Source organism: Rhinopithecus roxellana, chromosome 7, assembly GCF_007565055.1.
Source record: "Rhinopithecus roxellana isolate Shanxi Qingling chromosome 7, ASM756505v1, whole genome shotgun sequence".
NCBI classification, from domain to species: Eukaryota; Metazoa; Chordata; class Mammalia; order Primates; family Cercopithecidae; genus Rhinopithecus; species Rhinopithecus roxellana.
This window is the reverse complement of record NC_044555.1, coordinates 78,286,012-78,302,812: the sequence shown is the minus strand read 5'-3', so window position 1 is coordinate 78,302,812 and position 16,801 is coordinate 78,286,012. Positions and strand designations below refer to the sequence as shown.

Genomic DNA, 16,801 nt, shown 5'->3' with positions numbered 1-16,801 from the left:
CTGTAATCCCAGTTACTCGGGAGGCTGAGGCAGGAGAATCGCTTGAACCCAGGAGGCAAAGGTTGCAGTGAGCTGAGATCACGCCATTGGACTCCAGCCCAGGCGACAGTGCAAGACTCCACCTTAAAAAAAAAAAAAAAAATTGGATGTTCTGTGTCCATGTCTTTTCAGATAAGCCCAGTTGCCTCACGCCCCTGGGTGCTACTTCAGGCTGACAAGCACCTCTAGGCTCCCACCGTTCCTCTCTTCCAGGTGGAAGATGATTTTTCATCCCCATGGGGGAAGGCTCTGAGTTAAGTCTCAAGCATAGACTGGCTGTGAAGTGATTGCAGATTTGTCTTAATGCCAAAGATGAGGACTAGATGTTTTAGATTTACGGAGTCTCAGTTAAAACATTTGGTGGCTGTTATTAACAGTTTGAGGGGTGTCATTCACGTTTTTAAAGGCATTTCTATGCATACACATGTATGCACATTTATGAATTTACATTTTCCACATAAATGTACCTATATTATTCTTTTTTTGAGACAGGGTCTCGCTTTGTCACCTGGGTTCGAGTGCCATGGCGTCATCTCAGCTCACTGCAACTTTCACCTCCCGAGCTCAAGCAATTCTCCTGCCTCAGCCTCCCGAGTAGCTGGGATTACAGGAGCGCACCACTGCACCCAGCTAATTTTTGTATTTTAAGTAGAAACAGGGTTTCACCATGTTGGCTAGGCTGGCCTCGAACTCCTGACCTCACGTGATCCCCCTGCCTTGGTCTCCCAAAGTGCTAGGATTACAGGCGTGAGCCGCCGCACCTGGCTCCTATATTATTCTATTATTCTATGCTTTTTACACTTATTTTGTCTGTGAGAGCTTTCCATATCAGCTTTTATAGCTATGCTCCTGTCTTTATTCACTGCTGCATAGCATTCCATATTGTGCCAGAAGTATTTAATTATGCTCCTAATGATGCAACCAGAATGTCATTATTTCTGTTAGTACTATGAAAAGACTAAAGTTCATATTTGTGTACATGTGGCTTTGTGCACATAGGCAAATATTTCTGGAGGAGAGATTCCTAAGAGTGGAAATGCTAAGTCAAAGGCATACTTATGCACACGTAATAAATTGTATAAAACTGAAGACACACACAGGAATGAGTACAAGTAAAACTGGGGAATTGAATAAGACTGCATGAATGTTGATTTCCCAGTTACAATATTGTACTACAGTTTTGCAAAAAGTCACCATTGAGGGAAACTGGGCAAAGTGCACTGGAGATCTCTATGTGATTTCTTACAACTGCGTGTGAATCTGTAATGATCTCAATACAAATTGCACTTTTTAAAAAGAGGCTGCTCATTGAAAATGTATAAACACTACTAAACTTTCCCTCTATCTCTATTTGCAGAATTAACTGAGAAGGCCATAAGCATACAAATTCTTTACCACTCCATCAGGAAAGATTTGAAGAATGATACATTTGTTTGGCAGAGAGTGAGAAATTGATTCCCAACACAGACTGGATGAGGAGTTGAACAGAAGGGCACAATGGGGAAACTGGATACCATTTCCTTTCCTTCCCAGTAAAATCTTTGTAGTACAGCTTCTTTATTTACTTTTAATGAAATTCCAAGTAGATAAGGCTTTTCCATATTCAAAATTAAGTTCCAAAATGACAATAAAGAAGATTTCCAGGTTGTTTCCCTACTACCTGGGAAGGAATTAATTCATCAGCCTTTAATCTTCTCACTTTATTTATGATGTTGATCAACACTAGTGAATAGGAGGATGTGAGGTGTATTTTTAAGCTGTTTGACAACAGTTCTTTACAAGGGAAGTTCATGCATTTGTGGATTTGTATGAGGATAAAGTTGAATCACATGTGTATGAGCTGTGATTATGGAGAAATTGGTTGGCTTACCAACAGCCATAAGAGAAGAGCAATCTTACCAACTTCTAGTCAGCCTTGGTGCGTGTCAGCGTGTGTGTCTGGATGTTCAGTGAAATTGGCACAGGTTAGGTTGGAAAACAGAATGATCGTTGCCTGCAGCAGAAGATAAGGCCACAATCATTCCTCACCAGGAGCAGTGTTCACACTAGCCAGGGCCTCTGCCCTGCCCCTCAGTTAGCTGTCCAAGGCACACCTCAGGCATGGTTTAGGAGACTCTTTCCTCCCCAGTGTAGCTGGCTCAAGTCCAGCTGCTAAGAAGCTGAAAGCTCAAGAAGCGGGAGGTATGGTGAAAGGAAATCAACTTTATCCAAATGCTACTGAGAGGTGAAGCCAGCTGGACTTCCTGGGTCGAGTGGGAACTTGGAGAACTTTTGTGTCTAGCTAAAGAATTGTAAAAGGACCAATCAGCACTCCATATAGATGCACCAATCAGCGCTCTGTGTCTAGCTAAAGGATTGTAAACGCACCAGTCAGCATTCTATAGAAACGCACCAATCAGTGCTCTGTGTCTAGCTAAAGGATTGTAAATGCACCAATCAGCACTCTGCAAAAATGCACCAGTCAGCACTCTGTGTCTAGCTAAAGGATTGTAAATGCGCCAATCAGCACTCTGTAAAAACATGCCAATCAGCACTCTGTGTTCAAAGGATTGTAAATGCACCAATCAGCACTCTGTGTCTAACTAAAGGATTGTAAATGCACCAGTCAGCACTCTGTAAAAGTGCACAAATCAGTATTCTGTATCTAGCTAAAGGATTGTAAAGGCAGCAATCAGCACTCTGTAAAATGGACCAATCAGCGCTCTGTGTCTAGCTAAAGGATTGTAATTGCACCAATCAGCACTCTGTAGAAACGCACCAATCAGTGCTCTGTGTCTAGCTAAAGGATTGTAAATGCACCAATCAGCACTCTGAAAATGGACCAATCGGCACTCTGTAAAATGGACCATCTGCAGGATGTGGGTGGGGAAAAATAAGGGAATAAAAGCTGGCCACCCCCAGCCAGCAGCAGCAACCTGCTTGGGTCCCTTCCATGCTGTGGAAGCTTTGTTCTTTCACTCTTCACAATAAATCTTGCTACTGCTCATTCTTTGGGTCCATGCCACCTTTAAGAGCTGTAACACTCACCACAAAGGTCCATGGCTTCATTCTTGAAGTCAGCAAGACCAAGAACCCACTGGAAGGAACCAACTATGGACACACTACCAGGTGGATAATGGCTCCCCTTTGAAAGACCGTTCCAACTTTTTGGGTTGAGTGAAGGGATTTATGCAGGAAAAAGGTGTGGGAAAATACGGGAATATCAAGGGAGGGAAGAACTCTGTGTGTCTCTTGCCCATGGCTATCTTGAGTACTTGCCGGTCCGGAAGTCCAGTTTTTGTCATCCTCACTTCTGCGCAGTAGTGGTGGGCTAACTGTTCATAACTCCCCCAAGCAGGAGGATTCTGCTGCTGGGTCTCTGTGCCTTTTTTGTTTCAAAATTGCCCCCTGGAATTTCTAAGCAAGCATATGATTAGATAAGTGAGCACTGTTCACAAAAGTGCCTCATGGAAAAGGGAGAAACAAAGAGTTTCAAAGTATGTTTCAAGGATGAAAGCAAGACAGAAAATAAAAAGGTTTAAAATGCATTTTGAGGCTGGGATGCTCAGTTACACTGAGACCTTGGGGGAGCCTTTAAAGTCACTTCCAATCAGTCAAAGTTGGTCCAGGAGCTGAAGCTTCTTCTTATTTCAGCTGGCAATTTTTCTAGCACAAAACCTTTAACACCGAAAAGGAATACATCTGCTCAGCAACATGGAATACTCTGCTTCTACTGCTTTAGAAAGAAGTCAGTCAGTCTTACTTCCCCAAGCAGTACAATAAGACAAATAAGAATGTGTTTTTTTAAAAATCTGACATTATGCAGTATTCTCGAGGAAACAATCAGGTGGATCAAAATTGAGAGATAATCACATAACAATGGGGCTGGACTCTTCAAAAATGCCAATGGCATTGCTTTCTAGATTAAAGGAGAATAAAGAGACTTGGTAACTACATTCAATGCATGATCCTCAAAGAGATCCTGAATGGTGGAACATGCCAGAAAAGATATCATTAATGCCACAAGTGTGTGTGAGAACTTAAATCTGGATATATATTGGATAGTTGTAGTGCATCAGTGTCAAACCTCCTGTGTGTGATCACTACACCACAGTTCCATAGGAGAATCTCTGTGTTCTTAGGAGATGCACACTGAACTGCTCTGTGCTGAACCATATGGGAGCAAGAGGCCAAAAGGGAAATGTATGCCTTTATGCATGTTTTGCACCAAGTATAAAAAGTTAATGTAAGCTGTGCAGTCAAAACACATGAGTATATATAAAGCCTGCGTTGCCCAATCTGTTTGCATAGCATTGTCACTCCTCGTAAACCCAGCAGCCACATATCCCAGAACCAGGGGCTGATTGGAAACACTATTCTCATTGCACAGTAATGCAGGGACATAAACAACAAGAGCCTGTCTTTATTTAAAAATTTATTATTTTGGCTATCATGGGCTTTTTGCCTTAACATTGACTTTTCAAAACAGTGCATTAAAATATGCACATTAATGACTTTTTGTTGCCCTCTTAAATTTTTTGTCTCATTCACCTAATCCTGTTCCTAGCCCTGGTGAAGGATCATGATGTCCACAACTTACAAATCATTCATTTTTTAAATATATGGATATGTATTAATTCTATATGAGTTTACATATATGGGTGTGTGTGCACATGTTCATTTATATATGTATATGTGTGTATACATTTGTATGTGCATATGTATGTGAATACATGCATGTGTATGTATATGTGTATACATGCATGTACATGTATGTATACTGGTATGTATGTGTGTGTGCATATACACATACATAGAGAAGCAAATGCAGCAAAATGCTAACAATTGGTGAATTGAGGTGATGGGCATACAGATATTCATTGTTTTATTGTAGTTTTTTGTAAGCTGGAAACATCAAGATTTAACAATGGCGGGAGTAGAAAAATTAATAAATGGAAATTAAGACCTGGTGCACACTTGTTTACAAGCTAAATTTGTTAAAATAAGAAGCTACTATTTCAAGTATGATCTGTGTATTTGTCCTGGTACAGACTCTGCTAAGGGAAGGAGATGATAGATTCCATATGCAAATGGAACATATCCATGCAAGTGCAGTCCCTGGCAGTGATATGCAATGGGTAAAAACGTGAAGTCCTCCAGTGTGGAGAGCATCCTCCCCGACAAGCTGTGGTTTTTCAGCGATTCATCCCTCACCATGGCAGCTTCAGGAGATGTCTCTGAAGGGTCAGCTATTCTCTTTGTGTTCAATGCATAAATCTTCTCAGCAATGAGCATTGTTACTGAAAAAAAGATTCGTGTAGAAACCTCATGTTTATTTGACAAAGCAATATTAGGAATATAAGGGAGGAGAATTACTTTGGGAGAAACAGTTCCTTAATCAAATGTGAACCAAAATTAGAGATGTTGGATTACATACCTAAACATTTAAATAATTTAAGGGATTTGGAAGGTGTTGAGACTTAAATCTTCAAGTGACATAGCAAGCTTATTTTTTCTTTTTCTTTCTTTTTTCTTTTTTTTTTTTTTTTTTTTGTTTGAGATGGAGTCTCGCTCTGTCGCCCAGGCTAGAGTGCAGTGGCGCAATCTCAGCTCACTGCAAGCTCCGCCTCCCGGGTTCACAGCATTCTCCTGCCTCAGCCTCCTGAGTAGCTGGGACTACAGGCTCCCGCCACCACACCCGGCTTATTTTTTGTATTTTTTAGTAGAGACGGGGTTTCACCGTGTTAGCCAGGATGCTGTCAATCTCCTGACCTCATGACCCGCCCCCCTTGGCCTCCCAAAGTGCTGGGATTGCAGGCGTGAGCCACCGTGCCTGGCCTATTTTTTTAAAATAATAGGTAAGGGTAGATGATGGACTGATACAGTCATATAAATAATAGCTAGCTAAATAGATGGTAAATACATATATGTCTACACAGACATAGTCAGATGGTTTATAGATAGGCAATATTGGGTATTTAGTTATGAAAATATACATTCCTTAAAATGATTCATTGTGTATATATTTTAAATTATTTTAAACTATTATTTTAAATACTTTTTATATGTAAATCACACTTCTGGAAATCTAAGAAATACTTCAAACATTTTTGAAGATTTGTTTAAAAATGAGGTTCACGTCAATGTTATCTATAATAGCAAGAAACTAGAAATAATTTAAGTATCTAACAATATGGAAATACTTAAGGAATATGATATATTTTAAAAGGTTGTCCCAAAGGGTTTGAAACAGAAAATCATTAAAATATGGTTTATGGGAAAAGCTGGAATCATAAATACTTTTATAATAGGATATCTGTGTTAAATCAGGCAAAGGAATAAAAAAAAATGATGTGCTGAAATACTGAAAAATCTTAAGAGTAGAAGTTAACTAATAAATATTATATACATATGTGAGTAGTTATTCTAAAATTCAGTCACCCTGCCAGGGACCTTGCCTAGCCAGCTTATCTAAAATAGTAAGCCTCTGTCATCACTCTTTAATCTGCTTTATTTTTCTTTCTGTCACTTCCTGATATGATATTATATTTGTATTATTTATCCCTGCTGTCCTCACTAACACATGAGTTTTTTGGGAGCAAACACCATGTCTGTCTTTCACACTGTTCTACAGTGTCTGGCACATAATAGATGCTTAGTAAAAAATGTGTTAAAGGAATTAATTGAGAAGCTATCTTAGGGCACTTCAAATATGACTAAAATTATAAAAATTATACTGTTTTGGGAAGAAAGCATCCCATATAGTGTAAAAAGTGAAATAATTTGTATTAGTATCTCAGAACCCCAAACCGCAGGCAAAATGGAAACCGAAGGGTTAATTTGATCAAGTCTGTCTGCCCTGCTTGCTTTTGGTGGCTTGCTTTTTGTTATTTCTTTTCTTTTTTCATGAAGCTGAAGGCCACAGTAGTTGAATGCCTCTCTGCTGAACACTGAAACTTAATCTTCACTGGCTACTTTATAAATAACATTCATAGTTCACCACAGTAATGATTGCTTCAGTTGTTTTTCAGGAACTTGGGCCAGCTCCTGTCCAGTTCAAACCAGTTAAGGTCACTGGCTCTTCAACTAGGCCTCCACAAGTGCTTGAGAAATGGCCTTCTGAGGTCAGAAGACCAAAAATGACACCTCAGATCATGCTAATGCCACTATCTTTGGTTTATATGTCCTATGTAATGTCATGAACCCTGGCTATGCTTGCCCAGAATAAACCTGTTACTTTTTTCCCCACTGTCAATCACTTTTTCCCATGCCTTAGACCACCCCACTTCCCTAACCCATAAATATAGCTAAGCCTTATCTTTGGGAAGGTGGATTTGAGAGCTATTCTCCTGCTTCCTTGCTTGGCAGTCTTGTGGGCAAATCTTTTCTCTTTTGCAAAACCTGTGTCACAGTGATTGGTTTACTGCATGCAAGCAGAACAAACCTAGATCTAAAGTTGGTAACAAAATAATGTTATAAAAACCAGATGATTAGTCTGATGGTCTAAATATAGCTTAATGGATTAGGCCTTAAAAGGAACTTAAAGATTACCTCATGTCTAATACCTTCATTCATAAATTGTAAGACATCAGCACCACTCTAGGATTCAGGGACCTGGACAATCAGATGAATTCTGGTGAATAGTTGTTCAGGATTTGAGTGCCACCTCCTCCCCCAACACAAATACAGGCCTACCATTGTTGGGAGGTCCATACAGATGATTTGTGGCATCCATGGTCTGCAGTTGCAGTGGGCAATGGAACACTTGCCTGGGGTCACAGACTGGTTGAATGTCCTAGAGCCTCCCGGGGCTTAATACAGTACTCAGACATTCAGCAAGATCCCAGTTGACCAAAAAAGCAAAAAACAAAACAAAACAAAACAAAACAAAAATACATTCGTGAGAACACTTTGAAGGAAAGTCTCCAATTTCTAAACGTTCTAAGATAGGAAGAGACTCTCCATTCTTTCCTCTTTCTAATGATGGCTCAAATGGCTCCTCATCCTGTTTCAAATCCATCCTTTCTTTCGATCAATTTTCCATCTTTAACATCCTTATGACTATTTATTTGTATGTTATTTGATAAGTTTCCTAGTCATTCCCTTTGCTAATATTTCTATTCATGAACCTATATTATTCTTATTGATTAGTAAATGAACTATTTATATGTTGAAATGTAGATATCAGCTGAGATCACTCTGCCCTTTAATATTTGGGGCACAATGAATTGTACCTCCTTTCATGGCCATTGGACTTACGCTGTACCTTCCTCAAGATTTGTGAAAATTGACTTTCCCAAGGTTTGCAAACACTCTTCAGTTTTTCTTGTCACATCTCTCATAGAAGAATTTGATCCACCTGAAACAGGTAAGTTTACATATTGTTTTGCCACCACGTCATGCAATACATATATTATAGCATGTAGAGCGAGATAAATAATCTAGGTTCTTTCCTTAATATCTTCTTAAAAATGCACAAAGTATCATATACGTTTTAGACTTTACTCAAGGTTTGGGTAATATTTACATCCTTGTTCACCAGAATTCTTCACTGGGAAAAGGAGAAAGCTAAGGGTGGGATGTGACAATCTCCTTTGTCCCAGAATATTGACTTTTGATCTCCTATAAATGTCACGTACAGTTTTCCTCTATTTTGGTTTGCACTTTGATTTTATATATGGCATTTTTTGCAACATAATTTTTGCTGTATTCCAATTTATCGGTATTTTCCTTTAACCTTTCCGCCTTTGATATGTTTCAAAAATGCTTTCCCTTTCATGTATATTCATGTATATTTTCTTATAGTATTTTTATAGCATTATTTAATTTTTAAAATTTTTTTTAAAAAGCAAGATTTGTTTTGGAAATATGATGTAAGATTAAAATGTAACCTTTTCTCTCCAGATAATAAACTAAGATTATTAGATATTCCAAAATTGTAAAAATCAGAAAATGATCGAGTACTGTTAATAGAAATGTAATGTGTGCCACACATGTACTGTAAACTGTTATTATAGTCACACTAAAAAAGTAAAAAGAAAGCCAGTGAAATTAATTTTAATAATATATTTTATTTAACCTAATATATTCAAAAGATTATCATTTCATTGTGTGATCAACATCAAAAGCTTTTTCAGTTAATTTTATTTGGTATGTGATAACTGTATATGTTTATGGGGTACAGAGTGACATTTTAATACCTAGAAGTGATCAAATCAGGGTGATTAGCATATCCGTCACCTCAAACATTTATCATTTCTGCTATGAACATTCAAAATCTTCTCTTCTAGCTTTTCAAAAATATATAAGAAATTATTGTTAACCACATTTACCCTACAGTGCTATGAAACACTAGAAATTATTTCTTCTATCCAATTATAATTTTGTATCCATTAACCAACATTTCCCTACTGCCCGCTCCCCACTACCCTTCCCAGCCTCTAATAAGCATAATTCTACTCTCTATTTCTGTGAGCTCAATTTTTTTAGCTTCCACATGTAAGCAAGAACATATGGTGTTTATCTTTCTGTGCTTACTTAACATCATGTCCTCTAGGCTCATCCATGTTGCTGCAAATGACAGAATTTCCTTCTTTTTTAAGGCTGAATAGTATTTCATTTTGTATATATACCACATTTTCTTTATCCATTGATCTATTGATAGACATTTAAGTTGATTTCATATCTTGCTCTTCTGAATAGAGCTACAATAAACACGGAGGTGCAACTACCTCTTCCATACATTGATTTCCTTTTTTTTTTTTTTGATAAATATCCAGTAATGGGATTGCTGGACCATACTTGACAACAACAAAACAAATAATCTGATTTTAAAATGAGCAAAGGATCTGAATAGACATTTCTCCAAAAAAAGACATACAAATGGCCAACAGGTATATGAAAGAATGCTCAGCATCACTAATCATCAGGAAAATGCAAATCAAAACCACAATGAGATATCATCTTATCCCAGTTAGAATGGCTATCCAAAAAATAGAAAATAACAAATGCTGGTGCAGATGTGGAGAAAAGGGAATTCTTATACACTATTGGTGGGAATGTAAATTACTACAACCACTATGGAAAACAGTATGGAAGTTTTCAAAAAATTAAAAATACAACATCAAACGGTATTAATATTTCAAAACAAAAAAAACAAAAAATAAAACAGAAAAAGAAGAGGCGGGGGGTTCAGTTGAGGTCAGGAGTTTGAGACGAGCCCGGCCAACATGGTAAAACCCCGTCTCTACTAAAAATACCAAAAATTAGCCGGACATAGTGGCAGATGCCTGCAATCCCAGCTACTCCAGAGACTGAGGCAGGAGAATCGCTTGAACGTGGGAGGCAGAGGTTGCAGCGAGCCAAGATCGTGCCATTGCACTCAAGACTGGGTGACAAAAGCAAAACTCCGTCTCAAAAAAAAGAAAACAAAACAAAAGAAAACAAAGTTCACAATACTTCATATTCTTTTTTTTTACTCAATCACTAAAATGTAATATGTATTTTACACTTACAACACATGTTAATTCAGCCTATCCACAATTCCTGTGCTCATTAGCTATATGTAGCTAGTAGCTACTGTATTGAATAGCACAGACTGAGAGAAAGGTTTCTCACTCTCGGCACTATTGACATTTTGGACCTGATAATTTTTTTTTTCTTTTTTTGAGACGGAGTCTCGCTCTGTCACGCAGGCTGGAGTGCAGTGGCGCAATCTCGGCTCACTGCAACCTCTGCCTCCTAGGTTCAAGCAATTCTCCTGCCTCAGCCTCTTGAGTAGCTGGGACTATAGGCGCCTGCCACCACGCCTGGCTAACTTTTGTATTTTTAGTAGAGATGAGGTTTCACCATATTGGCCAGGCTGGTCTCAAACTCCTGACCTTGTGATCTGCCTGCTTCGGCCTCCCAAATTGCTAGGATTACAGGCGTGAGCCACTGTGCCCGGCCAGACTTGATAATTCTTTGTTGCGGGCTCCTGTGCACTGTGCGTGATTAGCTGCATCTCTGGTCTCCACCCTCTAGATGACAGTAGCAATTCTCCCCCAGTTGTTGCAACTGAACATGTCTGCAGACATTGACAAATGTCTTCGTGGTAGTGGGGCAAAATTGTCTCCAGTTGAGAGCCAAAGGTCTAGAAAAATTAGGGAAAAAATACATGTGTGAAATGAGTCTTAGGATGATCTGAGAGGAAATTTTCATTTTAGAACCAAACACTGAACCATGACAGTAATACTTATAACAATTAAAAGTCTATCCAGTTCCCATGCTCTAAATTCACAAAAAGGAGAAAGAAGAGAGGAAGAGGAGGGGTGGCAGAAGGAGAGAGAAATGAGAAGAAGGAGAAGACAGAAAAGGAGAAGCCTCTTTTTATATACCTTTGTGCTTATTTTGGGCCCCTATCCACAGAAAAAAATATTGACACAGCATTGAGCCCACTTTGGTGGCTGGCATCAATATGTAATTATTTCAAAAACCCTGAGGATCTTGACTTTGAAAATAAGGCAGTGCTTGGGTTACAACATGCCTCAGACAATGACTGTCGGTTCAGGTTGTTGGGGACACCCAGTGTTCTCAATCCTAGAACTGCTTACTTCAAATAACAGCATTTCATATCAGAAGCAATGAGATGCCAAACTCTGGGTGCACTGATCTCTTCCAGAGTCTCTCTTATCAACCAGGACCTCGATCATTGGAAGCCTCAGCTAACTACACAATGTTTTTGAAGTCCTTAACTTTGTATATGTATATATATAAAGTCTACATAAATATATATAACTTCATATATAAAGAATTTTGAAAACATATATATAAGCTTTATACATATATTAAGGACTTTGAAAACATTAAATATATGTGTGCATGTGTGTATATATATATATACACAAAAAAAATCAAAATTATAGCAGATTAATTCAAGGAAAGAGAAAAAAGTGGGGAAGGGCTGAAGGGAAGAACTGAATCAAGAACATATCTTGGAATACCTAACACTTGTTATAATCTTATCCACCTGAATTTATATGTGTCTATACAATATTCAGAATGTTGACTTTTAGGTACAAGAAGATCCTGAATCATCAAAAAATAGCCTATTGTTTTCACTCTACTTCACAGTTTTTTTAAGTTTCTTTAACAACAAGAGCTAAAAGCTAAACGGTTTCTAGTTGCCTCTTGGTTAATAAGAACATTACACTAACCAGGAGTTTCCACTCCTCAAGTGTTCTAGCTCATGGGGGATTTACTTCAACTGAGCTCATCTGAAGATACTAAGAGTCTAGCTGTTGAGCTTCCACACTAGGTACTCTAGGTACAGCAGACAACAATCTGTGTCATTCCAAGTATCTTCCCAGGGACACTTAGGACTATTGGTATAGGAGGAATCGTTCAAGTGGCTCCGGCAGACGTAGCTTGTGGATGGCTTGATGACATGCTCGACCGAGACACTTCCGGACACACAGGCGGCAGAGCTGGGAAAGAGCAGGTGGGCCTGAGAGAGAAATGAAAATGGTGTTAACTTCACAGTGGTGGGAGATGGTGTGGAAGGGGGAAATCAGAGAACTGGAAGAGGGGAAGCTTTCTAAAAGCAGAAGAGAAGCTGGATCGGTATAGGAACTATAGAATGATGTAGCAGACACTAAATACAGACAGCGGATCCCGATTTGCCCCTCCGGAAGGGATGCATTTCTTTAAGATGATCTTCCAAGGGTACTTGGATTACCAATGCTGAAGAATGAGGCTAACCAGAGGCAAGTTAGGAATGCAGTGTGGGGTCTAAAGGGAATGCATCTCATTAATGTATTGAATGTGCCAGTGAAAGTAATACACTGGGCCGGGCGCGGTGGCTCACGCCTGTAATCCCAGCACTTTGGGAGGCCGAGGTGGGCGAATCACGTGGTCAGGAGATTGAGACCATCCTGGCTAACACGGTGAAACCCCGTCTCTACTAAAAAAAATACAAAAAATTAGCCGTGCATGGTGGCGGGCGCCTGTAGTCCCAGCTACTTGGGAGGCTGAGGCAGGAGAATGGCCTGAACCCGGGAGGCAGAGCTTGCAGTGAGCCGAGATGGCGCCACTGCATTCCAACCTAGAGACAGAGTGAGACTCCATGTCAAAAAAAAAAAAAAAAAAGAGTGCACATTCTGGGGTCAGATGGCTCAGAATCTTACCTAATTCTATTATGTCGCTAGCTGTGTGACCTTGTCTATGCTTTTCTTTTCCCATTTGTACCTGGCATAGCAACCAGCTGCTACCGTATAAAGTTCCCACTGCTCTAAAGTTTTAAAAATTCAGTGAGATTGATCTATGTTTCAAATTTAGCCCAGTGCCTGGCACACATAAAGCTGAATAATTATAATTGTCTTTAATATTCTCCAAGCACACAAATAATCAATATAGGCTCAAAATATTTTCTTACTGTATAGATGTAAGAAGTTCTCTTCTGAATTTCAGATGCTCGCCTTACCTCTTCTGGCATTATAGTTGCTCTTAATGCCCGTGGTGGAAATGGGAATGAAGCAATGAAGTATGCAGACCCACCTACTCCCTGATCTGGGGAACAGGCACGCAACCTCACCATTTAGTCGGGTTTCTGAAATACTCTGTGTCCTCCCCTACTGACTCTGACTCAAGTCTTTTGAATTTGCCATTAGATTGTCTCCCAACATTACAAAGAGTTTTGGTTTGCTCAATCATATGCTTATGCCAGGACAGAAATGGAAATTCAAGATTTTTGGGGTAAAAACAAGGTTTTCTGGTTTTCTTTTTTTGAGACGGAGTCTCGCTCTGTCGCCCAGGCTGGAATGCAGTGGTGAGATCTCGGCTCATTTCAACCTCCGCCTCCCAGGTTCAAGCAATTCTCCTGCCTCAGCCTCCTGAATAGCTGGAACTATAGACACCAGCGACCACACCCGGCTAATTTTTGTATTTTTAGTAGAGACAGGATTTCACCGTGTTGGCCAGGCTGGTCTCCAACTCCTGACCTTGTGATCCACCCGCCTTGGCCTCCCAAAGTTCTGGGATTACAGGCATGAGCCACCACACCCGGCCGGTTTTCTGGTTATTTTCTTGTTATGGAAAATACAAAGCAACACTCTGGTTATATGTAAATGCCCCTTGGTTTTTAGTGAATATGCACAGCATATAAAATCCCAGAAGACAGGTCAGTGACAGCAGGGCTTGTTGCCTCCCACAATGCCACCTTCAATTAAAAAGAAAAAGGGAAGAGAAAGGAAAAAGAAAAAAAGAAAGAAAAAAAAAGGAAAAAGAATAAAAGAAAAGAAAAAGGAAAAAAAATGCTACAGATGAGACAGGAAGGGGAGAGAATGTGCTTATGGAAGAGGAATGGATACCCAGCCCTTGGTTACCTTCACGGAGCAAGAGCGCCTGCTCCACGCTGCTTTTTGGAGCCGCCAGATCAAGCGCACTTTTGCCCTGAGCATTTCTACGCTTCAGGTTAGCTCCGTAGTCGGTTAGCAGGTGGATGACCTCCACGTTGGACTGCCTTGCTGCAGCATGGAGTGGGGTGTCCAGCCACTGGCCATGGTCGACACTGGCTCCTTAACAAAACAGATGGCCACAATTCAACACTAAATGGTAATGTAAAGCACAATGAGCTTCAAATTATAGTAATTGCATATAAAGACATTTTAAGTACCATGACATATTTGACAAATCTTTGAAAACATATGATTTAAGCCTAGAACCTCAGCAATGCCTAAGACTATTTGAAATTATTTGGTGAGAAAAGTGAATTTAGATGTTTTTAGTCATTTTAAATATTTGCTTTCCCATACAAACTGTGTGGCATACAAAATAAAGTATTTGAGGCTCTTGTTACATAGTTATTATGTTTGGGGACAAAAGATAAAACTAAGTTTATTTAGTATTTATATTATTTGGGGCTCAAAAAATGATTTCTGAACTTACTATAGAGAATAGTAAATGATGGGAAGTAAAAAAGACAAAAACTTCCTCAAGGTAAAAATTCACAATAAAGGTTTTTACTACAATCTCCACCTTTATGTCAGGGGCTAAGTTTGTTGAATCTTTAGTCAAATAATAGTTTGAAGATATTTCATTTTTCTGGCCGAGCACAGTGGCTCACACCTGTAATCCCAGCACTTTGGGAAGCTGAGGTGGGTGGATCACCTGTGGTCAGGAGTTCAAGACCAGCCTAGCCAACATGGTAAAACCCTGTCTCTACTAAAAATACAATAAATTAGCCAGGCGTGGTGGTGTGTGCCTGTAATCCCAGCTACTCAGGAGGCTGGGGCAGGAGAATCACTTGACCCCTGGAGGTGGAGGTTGCAGTGAGCTGAGGTCGCGCCATTGCACTCCAACCTGGGCAATAAGAGCGAAATTTTATCTCAAAAACAGAAAAAACAAAGAAAAAGATAGTTCATTTTTCCACAGACTCTTGGTTTCTGTATATGCCTTTTAGAATTGCTTTTAAAATGACTAGATACTGTAGCAGGATAGATATAAACTAGCCTGTAGCAAATGTCTGTTGTTTTTACCGTCCAGCATCTTCCTGGCAAGCATACCTAGATTTCCCGAAGGGAAACCACCCTCTTGTGAGTTTCAGTTCTTGTATTTCCAGTGAAGCCTAATAAATGCAGAGTAGGTTGAAATCTAGGCCTAAACCAATCAATGTATTGTATTTCCTTGGCCCCCATGAGGGGTTCAAAGATGGGCATGTGACTCAAAAAGGGCCAATGCTCTTTCTTGCTGTGTATGGATAAGGAGGGCTGTAAGCCCAGGTATTGCTGGCAGCCATCTTGTGACAACCAGGGAGAACAATACCAGGTAAATGGAGTTAACATCAAAGAAAGCAGGACTGAGAAATACAGTCATTTCTCTAGAGAAATTTTGTTTTTAGCATTCAAACATAAAATGCTAACCGAATATTTTTGAACCATGACAAGAACTTCATCTTTGAAGCTACAGAAAACCAACAAAGTTAACAGGTTTCTTCATGAAAATAATTTTGGAAATTACCTAATTCTAGAAGTTTCTTCACACAGTCTACCCTCTGGTAGGTGCACGCCACATACAGGGGAGTTCCAAGCTGAGGCACCTCATGGTCAATGTTAACATTATTTGCCAGCAGGATCTCCATGCACTCTCTGTGACCTGGTGGAACACAAGATACCCTCACTCAAGTAAGGGACATATTAAATATTCACAGAATTATAGGATTGCTTAACTGAAATGGGCTTTAGAAATAACCTAGGTTGGCCAGGTGCAGTGGCTCACGCCTATAATCCCAGCACTTTGGTAGGCTGAGGTGGGTAGATCACCTGAGGTCAGGAGTTCGAGACCAGCCTGGCCAACATGGTGAAACCCTATCTCTACTAAAAACACAAAAATTAGCCAGGCATGGTGGCACACGCCCGTAATCCCAGCTACTCGGGAAGCTGAGGCAGGAGAATCGCTTGAACCCAGGAGGTGGAGGTTACAGAGAGCTGAGATCGCACCGCTGCACTCCAGCTTGCCTGACAGAGCGAGACTCTGTCTCAAAATACATAAATAAAAAAATAAGTAACCTAGATCTCTTTTCGCAGTAGAAAAAAAAAATTTTTGTTTGTTTTTGGAAATCTTAGGTAGAAACCCCCAAAATAATACCAATAAAAAGAGGAGCATGGCCATGCTTCCCCACTCCAGCTTCTCTTTGCAACCCGATTTAACTTTAACTAAACTAAGGGCTCCAAGTAGCACAGTTGAAATCACTCTCCAGAATGATGCCACCATTTTACAAATGGAAGTGACAAGACCCAGAGGGACAAAC

General features: G+C 39.7%; 1 protein-coding gene across 3 annotated transcripts in view; it reads right to left on the bottom strand.

Moving 5' to 3' along the window:
* Nucleotides 1-8,297: 8,297 nt before the first annotated feature.
* The window catches only part of ASB11 (ankyrin repeat and SOCS box containing 11), a 33,644-nt gene continuing 25,140 nt past the window's right edge, over nt 8,298-16,801 (bottom strand). The window contains exons 5-8 of one of the 3 annotated variants that reach the window (XR_004058277.1): nt 16,012-16,146; nt 14,379-14,570; nt 10,899-12,502; nt 8,298-8,377 (exon numbers count right to left, since the gene is read on the bottom strand). Coding sequence is in view for 1 of the 3 variants with exons in the window: in XM_010366070.2 (XP_010364372.1) it covers nt 12,378-12,502; nt 14,379-14,570; nt 16,012-16,146 (452 nt within the window). In the remaining 2 variants the exon portion in view is untranslated. Of the gene's footprint in view, nt 8,378-10,854; nt 12,503-14,378; nt 14,571-16,011; nt 16,147-16,801 lie in introns of those variants that run through there. The other 2 variants (XR_748288.2, XM_010366070.2) reach the window with 2 other exon arrangements.